General features: G+C 31.0%; 1 protein-coding gene across 1 annotated transcript; it reads right to left on the reverse strand.

The window, feature by feature from the left end:
- Window positions 1–4,598: 4,598 nt before the first annotated feature.
- On the reverse strand, window positions 4,599–8,386 carry LOC145581321 (agamous-like MADS-box protein AGL15). Its single transcript, XM_081638345.1, has 8 exons — window positions 8,202–8,386; window positions 5,996–6,107; window positions 5,825–5,889; window positions 5,588–5,687; window positions 5,407–5,448; window positions 5,251–5,292; window positions 4,830–4,978; window positions 4,599–4,695 (listed from the first exon to the last, which is right to left on the reverse strand). The coding sequence occupies exons 1-8, from the start codon at window positions 8,384–8,386 to the stop codon at window positions 4,599–4,601; spliced, it is 792 nt and encodes a 263-aa protein (XP_081494471.1).
- Window positions 8,387–20,695: the final 12,309 nt, after the last annotated feature.

The following is a 20,695-nucleotide window of genomic DNA, read 5'->3' on the forward strand; positions in this document are numbered from 1 at the left end:
ATAGGATTCTAATAAACTCCTAAATAGATTTTGAAGTACTTTTTGTGACTTGTGTCCCTGTAAATTGGTTGACCTTAACAGAACATGTATGTTGTCATTTACATTAATATAATATCATAGGTCACCGTCCAAATTATCTAGTGTTGCCATTGTTTTTAATAACTTGGTTTAGAGTCAATAAGCACCTGTTTAGACGTATTGGTGTATGTTTTTATTTTAATTTTCATCTATATTAAAGTATTTTGTGGAATGTAAGTTAAATTTATGTGAGATATGTGGTATTATGCTAGATTGTGAAAACTCTCTTAATCAGAGTATGTATCATTGATCACTATAAATAATGTCAAAACAATAGACAATAGTAACACATTTCAAAAAACAATACAAAAAACTATGAGAGAACATCTAATAAATTTATAAATTATACTTGCATCAATTAGGATCCTTTAGCAATTGATTATAATTTTAATTTATCATTGGGTGTAGTCTTGTGTACTTCGTAATCAATAATAAGTATATAAATAAGAATAACACCAATACAATAGATTTCTAGAATAAGATATGACTTGATTAATCGTCTAATATGAGTGGTTTATGTAAACTACTCCTTCCATCCCTTAATTAGATTTCTAGCTCTAGTATTTATTCCTCACATAATAAAAAGAAGTAGCAATCTAATTAAGGGACGGAGGGAGCACTACATTAATTAAATTAATGTAATAATCTTGTTATAGACTATGAGTACATACTAAAGCTAAGCATTCTAAGGAAAAGAAATTGTTGATGAAAGGCCAGTATTAGTAGGCCATTCTATCACTTTTCATATGAGAAAGGATAACAATTTTTTTTTATGATTTAGTTTAATGATGATTTTGATACTCCTACTATTTAATTAATTAACCTATGGGCGGTTCCAAACCCTTTATGATTAATTAATTATAATATATGCTTGAGCCTTGAGGTAATAAGCATTGTACCAATAATTTTGGTGGCCTAACATTTACTAATTTTCTTTTTTGATGACAAGATTATATGATACGTGTGTAGTATTATAACCATTAGCAATTCTTCCGTAATACAAGTATAACTATATGTCTATATGTTTGCGTACATATACATGTCACCATCTTTTCTAGCATCAATATCTTCTTTGCTTTTGTCTACACGTGAGTTTGTTATTGTTTTAATCAATTAGGCATTATATTATGAAAACAATACTTGGTTTTAAGGAGTCTAATGTTTCCTCTATCGAGTTACAATTGGATTATTCTAATAATTTTCCTTGACTAAAATATAAAACCAAAGAAAATTTATTATTTGTTTCATTGTTTGTGGAAAATGTCTAGCAATAATTATACTTTTATCCCCTTACTTATGGCCTTAATTTTCAAATTAATCTTTAGCTATTTGATGTTTTTACACATATAAATAATTAATCTTGATCTTTGAATGTCATTGTTTTAGTGACTTCACTATTGAAACCAATCAATATGCGATCTTAGGTTTATGGTTGTTAGGTTTTTCTCAATCGATCCTTTCTAGCCTACTCCGGATAGCATGACCCACGTAGGTTAAAAGAAATTAGCATGCATGTGTCATGCATTGTGAGCGAGGGATCATGTCTAGGTTAAAATAAATTGACTTATGAAGTATGTCATGCTCTTTATTGCATAATTACAACTATATAAACTTCTTATATCATCAACAAGAGAAAATTATAAAGATTAGTCGATTGAAAATATTTATTGTAACTAATTTAACGAGATTTTAAAATGTCATGTTTATCTTTCAGTTATAATAATATCATATATAATCAAATCAGAGTATGTGCTTATTACAATTTCAATACACTATTACAAACAAATACTTGTATTTAAATAAAATAAGGTTGAAAGCGTCAGAATCACGTTGCTATTGGTCATCCTAGAAGAAATCAAACCCACAAAACCTACCATAAAAGATGGCAAAATTGGTTGATTATGTATATTATTTTCAATATTGACCCTTCACAATTTTACATACATTCTACCGAAAATGTAGGAAATGTGTCCTTGAATTTGATAGACAAATTTTGGTTGGTGTGAGCATTATAATTACTCTCAAGTGCCCGTGAGAAGCGATAACTATAATCAGCTGATACAGCTCTAGGTTCACTTGAGAACAGAACTCCACCTTTGTAAGTGGAACAACAAAGTTTTTAAGATTTTCAAGAAAAGACATTAGTGTCAATTTATTGTAACTAATAGGGCCCGACCGGGCCCACGCGTCCATAAGCCCAAAGCAAGTTAGGTTAAACCCAATCCCAATTAGTCTCCTGATTTAAACTAGTACATTATATAACTTTAATAGTGTTTGTCTATTTTATGGGTGTGTGTAACAAAATTAGTTGTTTTAGTGGCAGATAACTAGTTGTATAAGTAGATACACCGAGTAAGGTTTAGCTAAGTGGTAAGGATTTGGTCTCATGACTTAAAAGTCGTGGGGATCAAATCTCTTTGGGAGTGAGGTTTTCCTTATGATATGCTTTCCCCTAACAATAAATAGGCTGAATCCTTCACCTTATCATTAAAAATACAAATAACTAATATGTAATAGTAGATATTAGGTGTAATAATAATATAAATCGTGTATTTGGAGTACTCATTATGAAAGTTACAATTAGAGTCATATGCTACACTAAGATTTTTGTAATGAGATCTAAGGTTACGTGCTCTTGCGTTGAAAAAATCACGCTTTAAGTTTATTAGTCTAGAATTTTTTTTTTTGACAAGTTATTAGTCTAGATTTAAATGATATATATTCATCTTTAATATAACACTGTACTTGTTAAAATATTAAAAATCTGATTTTATGAAACAACATACTTAAACAAATCTAACCAAACTCATTATATAACTTTGATAGTGTTTGTCTATACTATGGATGTGTGTAGTAAAGTTAGTTGCTTTAGTGGTAGATAGCTAGTTGTATAAGTATATACGCCAAGTAAGGTTTAGTTTAGTGGTAAGGATTTGGTCTTATGACTTAAAGATCGTGGGATCAAATCTCGTTAGAAGTGAAACTTTCCTTATGATATGCTTTTCCCTAACAATAAATATAGGCCAAGTCCTTCTCCTTACCATTAAAATTATAAATAACTAATATGTAAGTATATATTAGCTGTGATAATAATATAAATTTTGTATTCGGAGTACTCATTATGAAAGTTAAAATTAGAGTCATATGCAACGCTAAAATTTAATAGAATTCACACTCTATCTCTATCTTACAATAATAAACGATCCTAAAAGATATTTTTAATGAGACCTAAGGTTACATGCTCTTGCACTTTGAAAAAATCATGCTTTGAGTTTATTAGTATTGATTTAAATGATATATAATTGTCTTTAATATAATACTGTACTTGTGATATTTTTCAAAAAAAAAAAAAAAAAAAAAAAAAAAAAAAAAAATTAGTGATAGTAAAAAAAATTTAAATGAGATCCCTAGAAGGTGGTACTTTAGACTTCCTCTTCTATAAATATAACTAAAGTAATTACCGTTGATGTCATTATTTTCCACATGTCAACTTCTTGTAAAAAATTTTCCCTCCAAAACTAATAATGACATCATTAATTTTTTTTTTTCAACATAAATGAAAATTTGAAAATGCTAAATTAATTATACAGTATATTTTTTTAATAGATTTTATATTTGAATTGACTAATTATGCAATTTCCATTGGAGAATTAAAGGAAGGTCGGACTATTCATTTTCTTATAAACATTATCTTTTTCTCCTACTTCGTATATTTTATACAGATTATATGAATTGGGGTGTCCATTCTTTATTAATTTATCAATTTATTAGATTTTTCATAAATTATTTCTACTACATACATATTACACACAAATAAACTAAAAAATATTGTTAAAATCGTGCATCGCACGAGCCTACTCTAGTAAAATCATTAAACGAATTGCCTCATCAAAGCAATCCAACGACTTGGGGTTGGACTTTGTTTCAAAATGGGGTGAAGTATGTGGTCCATAAACTTACAATTATGAAGGAACCTGTTCTGCACACCCGGGTATACGGTACACCTGGGTAATTTACTGTTCATTCTATAAATGAGCAGAATAGTCAAATTACCCGGGTGTACCATACACCCGGGTGTATATAACAAATTCTACAATTATGGCTATGTGCTAATTTCGCTCATTTGGTTTTCTAGTTAAAATAATGGTCATATACTTTGTATTAATGTGTAATTTTTAAATATTAAAATTTCAAATATATGTTTAAATCAATCCACGGTAATTAGACAAATTAGTCAGAATTCAATATAACAATTAACAATTATGAAAGGAGGCATGATTGTATTTCCATTGAACTATGTATAGAACTATAAAAAAAACCTTGAAATGAAAGAAAATCTTTGGAATTGCTTGGTATCAAACGTCAGAGCTACCACTCCTATATAACTATACTGAACTGAACTGAACTGAACCTATTACTACGAGTACTAGTACTAGTACTACACTCTAATCAGCCGATAAGCCAGTTCGATTTACTGGCTGTCACTCTAATAAGCAACTATCTGTACTAACTAAGGTGCTTCATGATTCGTATGTCGCGGGATTTTCCCCAATCGAATCATTAGACGTGGTTTCTGTCTTAGGTATCACCTCATCACAAAAACGCCTAGTTGGCAACCTGCATTGTACAAGTTTAATTGAACTGTAAGAATTTACCTTAATGTAAGAATGTATGTAAAGGTACACAACTTAGAATACCATTCAATAGCTTAATTATTTATCAAAGGTCTAAGAAATTAGTGTTATTATTACCCTAAGCTTAGAAAAGGTTGATCAGATTCGACTTCTTTCTCCATAACGGAACCTTCATCAGTCGATAATCCAGCTGCAGCGCGCTTTCTTTTCAAAGAGTTAGATTCAGAGCTGCAAGATGTCTTCGAGCATTGTCTAAGTCTCTGTACCTATATATACACACACACATTTGGAATCCAATGTTAATTTTATATGATCACAAAATTTGCACATTCAAAATTCTAACTTTAAATTGTTTAAAAATTAAATGTGTTGGATGAAAACAAAGGGTACGTCTAAGTTAAAAATAAAAAAATAAAAAAAAATAAAAAAAAAATAAAAAAAGTTTATAAAAAAAATTAAGAAAATGATTTAAGTTGGAGAATTAAATTTGAGTAACTGAAAAAAGATACTACTAATTGTTTGTTATTAGCACACATACTTCCTTGCGTAATGCTGCATTTTCCTCGCTAATCTTCTCTTCCTGAAAATAGGTAATAGTTATACAGTTAATAAGGTTGCATATGGGTGGAACGAACATTATGAAATGGAGATAAGTATCGTGTTTAACACGACATCATATTGTTTGAGATTATACCTGTTGTTTACTTCTTTCCCACTGCTCCCTTAGTATGCGCTCCTACAATACATACGAAGTACAATTTAGTTACATGTTATGCATTGAATTTCTTAATTATAGTTACACTTTTCATGATTTTAGCTATTTAAAGTTATTGTTATTTCATTATCAAATTTATAAATTAAGCATCAATTTATACCTTTTTATTTCTGATAGACATAATCCCTTCAAGTAACTGCTTCTCTAACGTTTGAAGCTCTAAGAAAGTTAAGCCGTCCAATCCTTTCCCCTGCAGCTGCCTACAGAGTTCGATCATATAAAAATCGTTAGCACGTACACTATTTGTCATATATTAGTTGTTACATTGTCCAAACCTTACAAAATCAATAATGTGACGCGATTTTACAAAACGACCCTTATAAAGAGTGTGACTTACAGGCATGAAGCTCGTAGCTTTGTAAGTTCTTCACGCATAGAATTCACATCAGAATCTGGATTATACTGTTCCAATAATATTAAACACACAATTAATTAAGGTAAAAATGAAAACATACTATTTAATCAAGAAATTAAGCTTGAATTATACAGCATAGTTATAGTTACGTACCTCAACTAGTTGATGCTCAACAGTAGCTGCATTGTTGGAAGAATTTGATGCGGCCGTAGCTGAACGGTTGGCGACGAAATCCTTGTACCGTTGCAACATGTTTTCCATGGTTCTGCAAGTTAAACCATAAATTATTCAATGCTCAAGGAGTAACAACAACATTAACTAGAATTATTAGGATTAATTCTCCAAATTTCTGTTCAAAAATATACTACGGAGTACTATATTGAAATTATATTAGAGGTTATCACTGGGCTGGGCAAAATTGGGCCAAGATTGGGCCATTTTTCGGGCTATTCAGGCCCAATGATTAAGCCAGATAGGGTTTCAGGCCATGAAGGCCATTTTGGGATAGACTCTATACCTCTTTAAATTTCAGAGTATATTTTTGTATCTTTGTTTCCGCAAGGTATCATAGCCTAGACGGAATTAGACATCTTTGGGACTTAATAATTCCTCACAAATATTGCAACAATTACCATTTTATAAAGTTTTTCAAATATTGTGATATTTATTTATTTGCACATGTTTTTTTTTTTTCATTTTCTCTTTCCCTATCACATGAATCCCTACCTTTATTTCTGTCTATGACTCTATCTTTCTCCTCTTCTTAACTTTCATGTCTTACCCCCTTGTTGCAATATTTAGGAAACGGAGGAAATACAAAATAATACTACGAAATATATCGCCCCTTCCGATGATTTTCCCTCAAAAAGAAAGTGTGTTTGTGGACTCTAGGAGTCTAGGGCACATAAATTAGACGATGAATTTGGATGATATTGATATCACTAAAATGTACTTTAATGAAAAATTTATCAGAAAGTTAAATAAAGATAAAATTTCATCACAATAAAAAGATAACTTTCTAATTTTTTTTTTGAAGTGCCAAAAAATGTCAAGAATAACAGGATATTTTTAAATTATTTTTTTATATTTCCTGAATAATTTGTCTTCATCTACTCTTGAAATATTTTTGTATGGATTCTGATTCTCCATCCACTGTACGAATTAAGAAAGATCTTCCATAACTTATAAGACATGCGAATTTAGTTGGAAAAAAAATGAAATTCTAACAAATAATTGAAAATGTATAATGGGATTATAATAGAGTCCCTCCCTATTAAAAAAAAAATAATAAAAATAATATATAAATAAATAAATAAATTAGAGGTTATCACTGGGCTGGGCCAAAATTGGGCCAATTGACGACCATTTTGGGATGGGCTTTATACCTCTTTAAATTACAAAGTATATTTTTGTATCTTTGTTTCCACAACTCCAAAGGGTATCATAGCCTAAACGGAATTTGACATCTCTAGTTAATAATTCCTCTTTTACACAAATATTGCAACAATCACCATTTTAGGAAGTTTCACAAATATTATGACTCTATTAATTTGCACATGTTTTTTCTTGTTCTCTTTCCTTTATCACATGGATCTCTACCTTTGTTTCTATGTGTCTCTCTTAACTTTTGTGTCTCATACCCTTTGTTGTAATATTTAGGAAACAAAGAAAGTACAAAGTAATATGAAGTATATCGCCCCTTTTGACAATTTTCCCTCAAAAAAAAGTGTGTTTGTGGACTCTAGGGCACATAAATTAGATGAGGAATCTTGATAAGTCAATATTTATATCACTAAAATGTATTATAATGAAAAGTTTATCTGAAAGGTAAATATAGGATAAAATTACATCACAACAAAAAGATAACTTTCTAATTATGCCCAAAAAAAAAGTTTAATTTTTTGTTTTTTAACATTCCTGAATAATTTGTCTTCATCTATACTCGTAAAATATTTTTGTATGGATTCTGATTCTCCTTCATCTACTGTACGAATTAAAAAAGATCTTCCATAACTTATAACACAAGTTAATTTAGTTGGAAAATTAACAAATAATTAAAAAAAAAAAAAAAATAGGTGTAATACTCAAACACAAATTATTTTTCAAGTCATACTCATAAAAATCCATCAAAGCTTGTTAAACAAGAACATTAAATTATAATCAGGAAAAAATTGCAGGATATTAAAATTTACCTCTGAATTAAGAAATTAACATTAATTTGGGATTATTTTGAAGATTTCAATTATGATCAGAAAATTTTACAGCAATTATGTTTAAACAACAACAGCTAGCAACAAGAATTATATACGACAAAAAAAATTCAATAATGTACCCTAAATAATTAGGAAAAAAAACTTACGTTTTACTGCTGACAAAATCATACTTCTTTCCGGTACAAGAGAAGATTATAAGAGCAATGTCACAATCACACAAGACAGAAAGTTCATTCGCCTTCTTAATCAACCCGGTTCGTCGTTTCGAGAACGTAACTTGACGATTGTTGGTGTTCTCAATAGTCTTGATCATAATCTTTCCTCTTCCCATTGCTAAAAAAACAAAAATCTACAACAAAAACAATTTAAAGAATGTTTTTTTTTCTTCTTTTAATTTTTTTTTTTTTTTTGGATTTTTTTGTGTTTTTTTCCTACTACAAAAACAAAGGAAAAAGGAAGAGAGAAGAGTCAAAAGAGGAAGAGATTATTATTATTGAGGTGGGTGTTATGTTTTATTTTTGTGGGATGTTTATATATATGTAGAAAAATAGAAATAGAAATAAGATATTAATATTAATATTAATAAACAAAAGAGGGGAGGAAATCTTATACTTGTATATTTGTAGTAAGTATTATGATTAAAGGTAATCACTAAGTTTAGTAAGAATATAATGGGAAAAAAAGTAAGGTAAGAATTATGCCCATATATAGCTAAGTTACTTGTTTTTCGCATACAATATAATCGGAAAATATATAGGAAACTTTAGGAGGCACCTTGATTTGGTAATAGTGTTATAAATTACTCTAAATTGTATTTTTAGGTTTTATAATTAGGGTATCTTTCTATGTTTCCTTGTTTTGATTGGTCTTTAATTCCTTAATGGAAATTTAATATTTGCCAGATTTGTAAATAACCCTTGCCAATTAGAAAAGAATTATAATCCTCAAATCCAAGGTTAGTTGTTTAGCATGAAAACAACCGATGATCAACATTCTATATTAGATGAGATTCTTAATTGTTAGTTGTTTCACTTGTTTGTATCTGGGTTCGGTTATGGTTATATATTAGTGACAATAAATTTCAAATTGGGTTGAATCAAGTTTAAGTTGTATATTTACGATTTAGGTTTAGGTTTATGTTTGGGCCCTGAGCAATATGTGGACGGTCTTGTATTGATGCCATTTTTACAATGTCACAAGATGACAACCCACAACACACTTTTGACACTAAGCCACTAAGGTGTGTGGTTCATTTTATCCTTTGGCATAATGTTCCTAAAAATTACTCCTCGTATCAGTAAATTAATCCTACTAACCATAAATTAATATATCCTATAAAATATATATAAAATAATGTTAGGACTTTGTTTTTCTTCAAAAAAAAAATAATGGTAGGACTTGTTCTCTATAACTTATTGTAGATATACAAGTATTTATGTTAAAATCAAATAAGATTTCAAATATTAAGATCTGGCCCCATCAAAACTTTGAATTTTTTTTATGTGAAAGTCTTGTATAAGGCGTACTTTTATTAACACACAAATTTTTAAAAATTTGACCTAAATGTTACCTCTGAAATTAATAAAAGTTACCCAAATATGTATGAGACTACATGAAAGCTAGTTCGATGCACATATTTTTTATGCGGAATGCATAAATCTTAATTTTCTTAATTAGATCATACTTCCTCCGTTTTTTTATTATTGCACCATAGGGGTTGGGTACAAATATTTTGGTAGTGGAAAAAAGTAAGAGAGAGAAAGGTAAAAATACAAAATTGCCCATGTGACATATTGATAAACTAAAAAGTAATTGTGAAAAAGTAAGGGTATGTTGGGTATTTGTAGTGTGAACACAAATAATTTTTTTCCTAAAGAGGAAATGGTGCAATATTTGTGAAACTTCCTAAAAAGGCAAGTGGTGCAATAATAAAAGAACGGAGGAAGTATAATATTTTGATTAATATGCTTGTAATAATTAAAAAGGATAATTTTAATTGTTTTTTAATGTAATTTATAATGTGACCGTTTTAGTAACCCGTGAAACATTAATCGAGTAACCTCTATAACACTCCAAACTCCAAAGCAATCTGCATGATTGTTGGCTATATGGTATGGCATTTAGACCTGGCAATCCTGACCCAACCCGAATGACCCGACCCATGACCCGAAATTGACCCAAAAACATTGACCCGAAACCCGAAATTGACCCAACCCGAAAATGGAGTTGACCCGATCCTAAACCGACATTCGAACTGACCCGACCGGAAGTTGACCCGACCCGAAATTGACTCGAATTGTTTGACCCGAACAGACCCGATACCCGAAATTGACCCGAACAAACCTGATACCCAAAATGTCCTGAACTAAAATTACCTTATAATTGAACTTAAAATGTCTTGTACCAAAAATAACTTAAATTGTTCATCTTTAGTCGTAGATAAGCTCATAAACTAAATTGGTAGTGTTGTTATAACAATAACAAAATTTATACAGCGTATAAAATTATTGATTTGAGCTTGATTCACAAATGAAACAACCCGAACAAATTTTGACCTGACCCGAATATGACCCGGCGAACATACTTGACCCAAAATTGACCCGACCCGAACTGGACCCGATTCCTGACCCGAAGTTGACCTGAAACCCGACCCGACCCATACCTGACCCAAATGTTAGCTGACCCGAAAGTGACCCGACTCGAATGACCCATTTGCCAGGTCTAATGGCAATAGACTTATAAGAATTTGTGATTTGTTGGTGCTAGTTATGAGGAAAATCAATTTAATATTAATAATAAATCAAATATATAGTATCACCTATTCATCGAATATTAGAATAAAATATTTAATGCAAACAATATATTTTTATTTTTTTTAAATAATTTAAATCTAAAATCATTTTTTTTTATCTGGCGCTATTCTAAAATAAAATGTAAATTTTTTTTATTAGTCAAAATAATATCTTTATTAGGATAAAATTTTAATGTGAACAGATAATTTTTTTTGAAAAAAATAATATAGACCCTAAATATATATTCATGGTATTTTTTATGAACGTGGCACATAAAATTATATTATTTTATCCGAATATTATTGTTTTTCTTAAGGTGAAGTGAATAGGGCCATATTTTTAGGGTATGTTCAATACTTTTCATCTTATTTTTGCTGAACTGAAATTACTTTTACTGAAATGAAATTATTTATATAGAACTGTATTTATTTTTACTAGTTCTTTGTTATATTAATATTGAACTAAAATTATTTTTACTTAACTAAACTTATTATTTTTGAACTTAACTTATTTTTACTAATACTGGACTAAAAGATATGGCATAATATGCATAATATACAAAGTAATAGATATGGAAGATATTTTATTATATACTATATTAACCCCGTACGATGCGCAATTTTAAAGAATTGAATTATAGACTTTTAACACGTATTGAAAGAAAATAACTTCCTCATTTTTCCTAACTAATTTCTAATTAAATATGAATATACAATTCCTGAAAGTGCATAATTTTCATATTTAATTAAGAAATTTCAATTAAATTATATTATTAACTATTGTTAACAACTCGTTTAGAAAACCCAAAATTTAAAATTTAAAAATTTAAATGGAATATATATTTCAAAGCTATGTTAAATAGGGTAGCTTTAAAAAGAAAAAAAATGACATCATACTTACAATTTGGAGGGAAAAAATTAAATAAAAAAGTGGCACGTAGGCAATGATGACATCATCGGTTGTTATTTTAGTGTGTGTATATATATGTATGTACATCAAAATTATTACAACTAAAAGATTTGGTGAATGTTACCCAAATAATAAATAGAAAGTAGTTGATTTTAGTGGAAAAAATAGTAAAAATAAAAAAATAAATAGGGATATTGAAGAAAAAACTGCACCAATAGGCAGTGGTGGATCCAGGATTTTATGGGTGCTGGGTCACCGCCACCGATTGACCACTTAGTTTCTCCAAAATCCAAACCCCTAAAGCGAGAAATTAAATATTGCAAGGCAATCAACCGTCCAAGATAATTTAACCGAGTAATTGCATATTTATTTATCACAGCTTAGAAAACTGAACAAAGAGCATACCCAATTACAAAACTACTATTTGTCAAAAAAATTTACAAGACTACTAGTTGCATAATATTGCTTTGTAGCCTCCTGGTCACAAATTTAGGTCAAAAATTGTCAAATTCCTACATAATTGGTAGTCCGTATATCCAGATGAAATTTCTTGTTATGATTGACAAAATACAACATTAGGATTAATGTACAGATCTAAATTGCAAAAAATTACAACCAAATCTAACTAACAAAATTAGAAATACTCTGACAAGACTTGGTTAATCAAAGAAACGTCCCTTAGTACCCTTATAATGCTATCCATAGTAGTATTGCATAAGATTATTTAAAGGAATAATTTAAATTTTTTAATTACGTATATAATATAATGAAACACATGTATGTACAAAATAAAATGTGTAGAAAAAATAACAAAAAAAAAAAAAAAACATAAAATGTGAAACATCCCTTAGTAGTTAGTACCCTGATAATGCTACCAATAGTAGTATTGCATTAGATTATTTAAAGGAATAATTTTAATTAGTTAATTAATGTATATAATGAAATACATATATGTACAAAATAAACCAAAATAAAATGTAAGGAAAAAAAATTACAAAAAAGCATAAAATTGTTTGGTAGGAGACTTGATCTGACTAAATCTAAAGGAATAATTTTAATCAATTAATTAATGTGTATAATGAAATACATATATGTACAAAATAAATTAAACCAAAATAAAATGTGAGGAAAAAAAATTACAGAAAAGCATAAAATTGTTTGGTAGGGGACTTGATCCCGCGCCACTAGTGCTGTCAAATTTTAAACCGAAACCGTTTAACTGCCCGAAAAAAACCGACCCAAATGAGAACCGAACCGATTAAAAACCGTTTTTTTGAAACCGAAAATCGACCCGAACTGTATGTGAATGAACCCGAAACCGAACCGATCCGAATAACGTTACACCGTATAAGAACCGAACCCGTTAATGAACCGAACCAGTTCTAGACCGAACTGAAATCAAACCGAACCAAAAAGAACCGAACTGTTTCTAACCCGAAACCGCTTTCAACCCGAAACCGTTTGAACCGAGATAAAAACCGTTTACACCGAACCGTTAACAACCTGCAACCCGTTTGCACCGAACTGTATATAAACCAAACCGTTTATTAACTGAACCGCTTGCAAACCGAATCGTTTAATGAACCGGACCCCTTATAAACGAATCGACTACAAACTAGTAAGATCGGTATGGCTAAACATGAAACAGAACATGATATGTGTTTATAAAATCAATGAGAATTTATATGTAATATGATGCCTATTTAAGAAATGATGAAGTCTCGACTTAATATAAAACTTGTTAACCAACAAAAGGTTAGCAATACTATCAAATTTCAAACCAAAACCATTTCATTGCCCGAATCCAAACGACTCGATAGACAATCGATTTTTTGAAACCGAAAACCGACTCGAACCGTAATTTAGTAAACTCGAAATGGAACCGATCCGAATAACATTAAACCGTAGAAGAACCGAACCAGTTATAAACTAAACCGAAAAAGAACCGAACTAGTTATAAACTGAACCGAAAAAGAACCGAACTAGTTATAAACTGAACCGAAAAAGAACCGAACTAGTTATAAACTGAACCAAAAAAGAACCGAACTTTTTCTAACCCGAAACCGTTTCCAACCCGAAACTGTTTGAACCGGGATAAAAACGGTTTACACCGAATCGTCAACAAACCGTGACCCGTCTGCACCGAACCGTTTACTACCCGGACTGTTTACAACCCGAACCGAATTAAAACCGCTCAAGAATAAACCGAAACCAAATCGAACCGATAATTATTTAAACCGAACTGAAACCGACCCGCGAGACACTTAAACCGATTTCAAACCGACCCAATTTAATACCGAACCGATTTCAAACCGAACCGAACCCGAACTGTCAAACCGTTTTGACAGTACTACGCGCCACCTTCGGATGAAATGCCCCTCAAAACTTCCAAACACTGAACCATATAAAACCGTTAGTTATATATTGGCTTTCGATTGTTTTTTAACCTTAAACTTCCTGGGTCATGTGACCCAGGCTAGGTCCGTCACTGCCACTAGGTGACATGTATGTCTGTTTTAGTTTCCTACCCCTCTGTATTTTATTACTTGCTCCACTTTCTTAATTGAACTTTTTTAAATAATATATTAATAATTTTTATATTTTCTCTCCATTTATACTCTCTTTTGCCTGTTTCAAGGTTTTTTTATTCTTCAACCAACCTCACTTCCATCATGAAATAATGCTTTCTACTATTCCTCCTAAAATTTCATGTCCAAAGAATTGGTGTAAATAATATAATACAGAGAGAGTATATAGATTGAACATTTGATTCTATAAGAAAAGAACGTAGGAATCCAATAAAATAATTAAGGCCCTCGATAAAATATTTTATGAAGGAAGTGAATAGGCAATATACTAAGTCTATTGTAGACCCTGGTCCATCTAGAATAGTTGGACCATGGACCCATATACACTACAAACCTCATTTCCAGCGGCCCAAATACTTGAAGTTTCTCCAGTTTCTTTCTTTCGTAATTTCGCTCCAACAAACATATTTTTTAAACAAAAAAAACTAAAAGCAAAATTTACTGCTTTCATTTCCTCTTTCAATTGTAGAACTACTTATCTCTCTCCTCTGCAAATTGACGAATCGCCATGGAAGAAAAAAAAAAAGAAAAAAGTGCAGAAAGGTAAATTAAATTTCTTAACAAACTAAAATTTCTATAGATTTCTTTGAATTTGCTATTAATCGTTATTTGATTTCCTTCGTAGTCATTATAATTTGTTAAAATTAGTAAAATTTTTGTAATTTGTGTATAATTTCTTAACATTTTTCACAATTTTTTAGAGACCCCACAAATTATTCTACAAATAGTGATGAAGATGAATTGTTGAACCTGATCCGATCGATTTCTAAGCGTGGTACATTGTAATTGTTCAGATATTTTTATTAAATGTTCAAAATTTGTGATGTTCAGATATTTTACTAAATGTTCAAATTTTACAATTGTTCAGATTTTTTAACTAAATGTTCAAAAGTATAGCGTGGTACATTGCGATTGTTCAGATATTTTTACTAAATGTTCAAAATTTACGATGTCCAAATTTTTTTATTAAATGTTCAAAAGTATAGGCGTGGTACATTGCGATTGTTCATATTATTTTTACAAAATGTTCAAAATTTTCGATGTTTAGTTTCTTTTTACTAAATGTTAATCACTCGAATTTTTTTTTACTAAATGTTTAAAAGTATAGGTGTGGTACATTGCGATTGTTCATATATTTTTACTAAATGTTCAAAAATTTTGATGTTCAGTTCGGATTTTTTTTACTAAATATTCAAAAATTGCAATTGTTTAGATTTTTTACTAAATGTTCAAAAGTATAGGCATGGTACATTCCGATTGTTCAGAAATTTTTAATAAATGTTCAAAATTTGTGATGTTCGGATTTTTTTTACTAAATTAATCGATCAAATTAATGAGAACAATAAAAAAATCAATTAATCGATCATAATGGATTACGAATTGAAATCTATCGGATTAGCTTCAACAAATTCAATTGATATTAAAACACTGATTTCATCCACAAGTTCATCTCAAAATCAAAAAGGAAATTAATATTGATCACAATGAATTTATAATAACTAACTTGGATTGATATATTCGGGAATATCGACAATTTCCATCACATTAAATGCAGAAAGTAAATGGAAGGAAAAAAAAACAAATAACAGAGGAAAGAGAAAATAAGCATGTGAAAAAAAATGAATAAATTAAAATCATGAAATAAATAAAAAGAGGTAAGATAAAAAAAAAATAAAAAAATAAAGAGAGATTTTGTAAAAAAGAAAACAAAAAAATAACAAAAAAAAAGGACAAGTAAAGATGGCAAGAACCGGGAAGAAGAAGGAGTATAGCTGCGTTTTATTTGTATAGGGTTGTGTTTAGTAGGTGGTCCGATGGACTAGGGTGCATATAAGAATTTGCGGTGAATAGGTGAACTTTAATTTTTGTTGTGTGTAACCCAAATAATATTGGCCCATTATTTGGTGGATTATCTATGTGTGATTTGCTTACTCCTGATTTCTCTAGATTGTCTACAAGCTTGTGCCAAGTATGATGCAAGCTCCATGAACGTTTTAGAGAATTCTTAAAGTGAAAGCAACTAGAACATTTTGGCAACAAGAGTGATGAAGGAAATTCTAGAATATCCTAGCCATTTCTTTTTACCTCGATCTTGAAATTTCAAACGCACAATCTTGAACAAACTATGTTGACAACATGTGATATTATGAGCATCGAATCACAATGAAGAACACAAATTAACAAAGACAATCAATTTGTATTGGTAATGATTGAGAAAGATTAAATAAACAAGGATAGATAAAACAAAACACTCAAAGGATTGATAAACAAAGGTCGATAAAATAACGCAAGAAGTTAGATATTACATTACCACCTAAATTTTGGTAAAAAATTGCATCTGATTGATTGTAAATATAACAATTAATTTTTAAATAACATCTTGATATTCACCAAATTATGTGAATTGCATCCAGTTGATTGTAAATAAAACATATAATTTTTAAGTAACATCTTGATTATCAGAATTTATGTTCAGTGGATATATTCCAATAAATATAGTTCTGTATTTATTTTTATATAATTTATTATTAAAATATTTAATGAAAATTGTTTAGATTTTGTAAAAAAAAAAATAATTTCAATTTAATAAAAAAAATTATGTTTAGTAAAGAATTTAATGAAAAATAAATTTTAATGATTAAAATTCAGCAATTTATTTAAAGAGTAAATAGAATTGATTATCAATAAATATATTTTTAATTTATCAATAAATATATATATGAGTTTTTCAGAACTAATTTAATTTTAGTAAATTAAAATAAAATTTAATTCAATAAAAATAATTTTAGTTAAAGCAAAAAAATAGGTAAAAGTACGTCCTAGCATAAATTAGAGCTCCTGTTAATACTCTGGGAGTACCTTAAGGAAGGTGCGCCTGGGGTATTTTCATAATCTCTCACATCATCTTCCTCCTCCCCTCGCACCTTTGACATTGGCTCCACCTTCCTCGTCCCCTCACCACCCTTTATCCTGCAATGGAAGTTCAAGCCTAAAATCAAATACACTTTCTCTAATTTTCGGATTTTATAAATCCTCACTTAAAATTTTGTTTCCGCCACAGCTTCGAAGCTCGTGTATGTACTAAGCCTTTTCCGATTGGTACTTTCTCACTTTTTCTGTATTTCTATATTTCTAATTCAATGAATTAAATTTTGAATCTCATATTATATTCATGTTCCTTAATTATATTCATGTTAATAAGCCTTTTTGTTTCATGATTCCTAGATTTATTAATTTCTGGATTTGCCGTTAATTATTGATTTACTGCTGAAGATTAAAGTATGTTCCTTAATTATTTTTGTTGCTTTTGCCTTTTTTTTTTGGTTGATTATTAAATTACAAAGAAGAGGAAGATGATGATGGGCTCTTGAAGTTTCGTAGAGCTATTCGCAACACCATTGATGACATGACGACGATAATTCAAATAATTTTGCTTATTTAATAAATGAGAAATAATTATTTGCTCGCGTAATAAATGAGCAATAATTATTTGCTCATTTGTTGATCAAATGACCCTGGGTGTATGGTACTCCCAGATACATAACACAATTTTCCCATAAATTACAACTCTAAAAATATTAGGGGTGGGCGAAAAATCCAATCCGTGATCCGACTGCTCCAATCCGAAAAATTGGATATCCGATCCGGTTTTTGAAGTTTCGGATATTTCGGATCGGATATCCGAAAATTTTCTGATAGAATTTGGATCGAAAATCTTGAAAAATCGGATATCCGATCCAATCTGTTTTTTTTTTATAAAAACTAAAAAGTCTTAAATAATCATACAATCTGTCAAATAACTTAAACCCTAAAACTCTAGAAGCCCACTCATTCAGTCAAGCTTCCTTGCGGCACCCAGTAAGTCTCGCCTAGCTCCCACCGCCTCAACGAAGCGACGGAGCCACCAAACCACAACAAATCGCAGCCACCCAGTGGATCTCGCCCAGCTCCCCGCTTCACCGAAGTGATGGAGTCACCGATTCACCGAACCACAACAAATTGTATCCCTCTTATCTCGTCACTACAGCCACACTCCAGAAGTTTAAAAAAAAATTCCATTCTCTTCGATCTTACGGAGTACTATTAGACTTTGTTAGTTTGTTAGTCGTTGAAATTTATGTGATTGATTTGTAGTATCAATTTGGAAATTTTCACTTTTACTACCACTCAAACACCCCTCTTCCACTTTTACTACCTATCTAAAATTATATTTTATTTTGCTACCACCTAAAATCACATAATTTAAATTTCACTACCACTTAACGAAATCTATTATGTCTCCGTTAAGTTTATTAAAAAAAATTTAATAAATAAAAAAATAAAAAAAAAAAAATAAAACCAACACTGCCTATCACCCGTCAGCCACCTTCCCCCCTCCCCCCTATCGGCGTCGGCGCCGGCGACCCACCCACTCCTTTTCCCCCACCATTCGCAACCCGCCACCACCTTCTCCCACCCAATCAAACCCTAACCGACCCAGACCCACCACCTAAACGACTAAACCCACCACCCACGCACCCAAACCCTCGTTGCCTCTCTTCTTCTCCTTCTTGAAAACCCTCGTTTCTTCTCCATACCCACACACTCAAACCTAGATCTACCACCTTAACCCACCTAAAACCACCCATCGATCCGACCGAATACCCATCCGAACCCACCCACCTAAAACCAACCACCACAAACGGCCAAACCTACCATCACAACCCAAAACTTAAAAAAAAAAAATCGAAAATTAAAACAAGAAAACATACCTTTAAAACTGAAATTGGCTTCAATTTCACCTTGAATTTTGTTTAATAAGCCAAATTCGACCATGAAATCTCTAGAACTAGAGATTTCATAGTCGAATTTAACCTTAAAAACCATTAATTTGCATGAAAGATGGCATGAGAAGAACATGAGAAAGAGAGGTGTGAAGGAGAAGGAGAAGGAGAAGGAGAAAGAGAGCAGTGAGAAATTGAGAATGGTGGGGGAAAGAGAGCAGTGAGCGTGAGGAAGAGGAGGAGAGAGAAAGGAAAATAAAGAGGTTTGACGGCTTAGGGTTTCGGCTTTAGGCGCTGGCCGCCGGCAAGGAGGGAGGGGGCTGGGCTTTTTTTTATTTAATTATTTTTTTGGTGGCTGACGGGGAGGCAGTTAAGGTGGTTGAAGAGGGAGGGGTGGCCGGAAGGTGACAGTGAGGGTGGTTGGATCTCACCAATGGAAATAATAAACGAAAGTGTTAAGTGGTAGTGAAATTTAAATGATGTGATTTTAGGTGGTAGCAAACTAAAATTAAATTTTAGATGGGTAGCAAATGTGAGAGAGGGGTGTTTGAGTGGTAGCAAAAGTGAAAATTTCCTATGTAAATCAGAAGCAGTAAAGCATATTTACCAACAAGAATAGTGAACAGGTGAATAGGTGATAGAGTGTACTATCGACGTGTCGTTTACATTTCTTCCACATTTAAAAAAAAACTTTGGAAAAATTTGGATCGGATATCCGGGTATCCGATCCGAAATTTCGGATATCCGATTTTTTGCGAATCGGATTCGGATTGGATTTATACCGATCCGAAATTTCGGATTGGATTTATACCGATCCAAAATTTTGGATCGGATATCCGATATAGCTAGCCCTAAAAAATATCAATCCATCCAAAAAACAAAAAAATAACATTAAAAAAAAAAAGTAAAGATATAAGAAAACCCAAAGGGTTTATATTATAAAGAAAGGCAATAATGTATCATATGCCAGCTGCTGAAACTGTAATTAAAATTGAACGGTAGTTTATACTTATACTAGTCCCTAATTAACCGAGCAAGCTTAGTAATAAGCTATAACAACATCGGTTGATTCTTCTATATAGAACTAGCTAATTAAGACATAAATTAAAAACAACAACAACAAATTAAACAAAGCAGCTAGCTGGGACGGTGGCTAATCAACATCTAGCTATATGGTGCTTCATGATTCATGTACCGCTCCGCCTTCAGACCAGTCAAGAGTGTGCATACACCGTCTTTTGGCATCATCTTAGATCAGCACCACAAGCTTCTGTTGACAACCTGCATTGTACAAATAATCAAATTGATATGTAAATATACCACAGTGTAACAATAATCTCGAAATTATTTGAAACTTACATAGAACAAGTACATACCCATTTATCCTAAGCTGCGAATATCGTCAGACTCGAATTCTTTCTCAGTAATGTAACCTTCATCCATCATTACACCAGCATCAGCGCGCTTCCAATCAGTAATGTAACCATCATCAGTCATCACACCAGCATCAACGCACTTCCTCCCAGTAATGTAACCATCACCAGTCATCACACCAGCATCAACGCGCTTCCTCTCAGTAAAGTAACCT

This window comes from Chenopodium album, chromosome 15 (genome assembly GCF_948465745.1).
Source record: "Chenopodium album chromosome 15, dcCheAlbu1.1, whole genome shotgun sequence".
Classification (NCBI taxonomy): Eukaryota; Viridiplantae; Streptophyta; class Magnoliopsida; order Caryophyllales; family Amaranthaceae; genus Chenopodium; species Chenopodium album.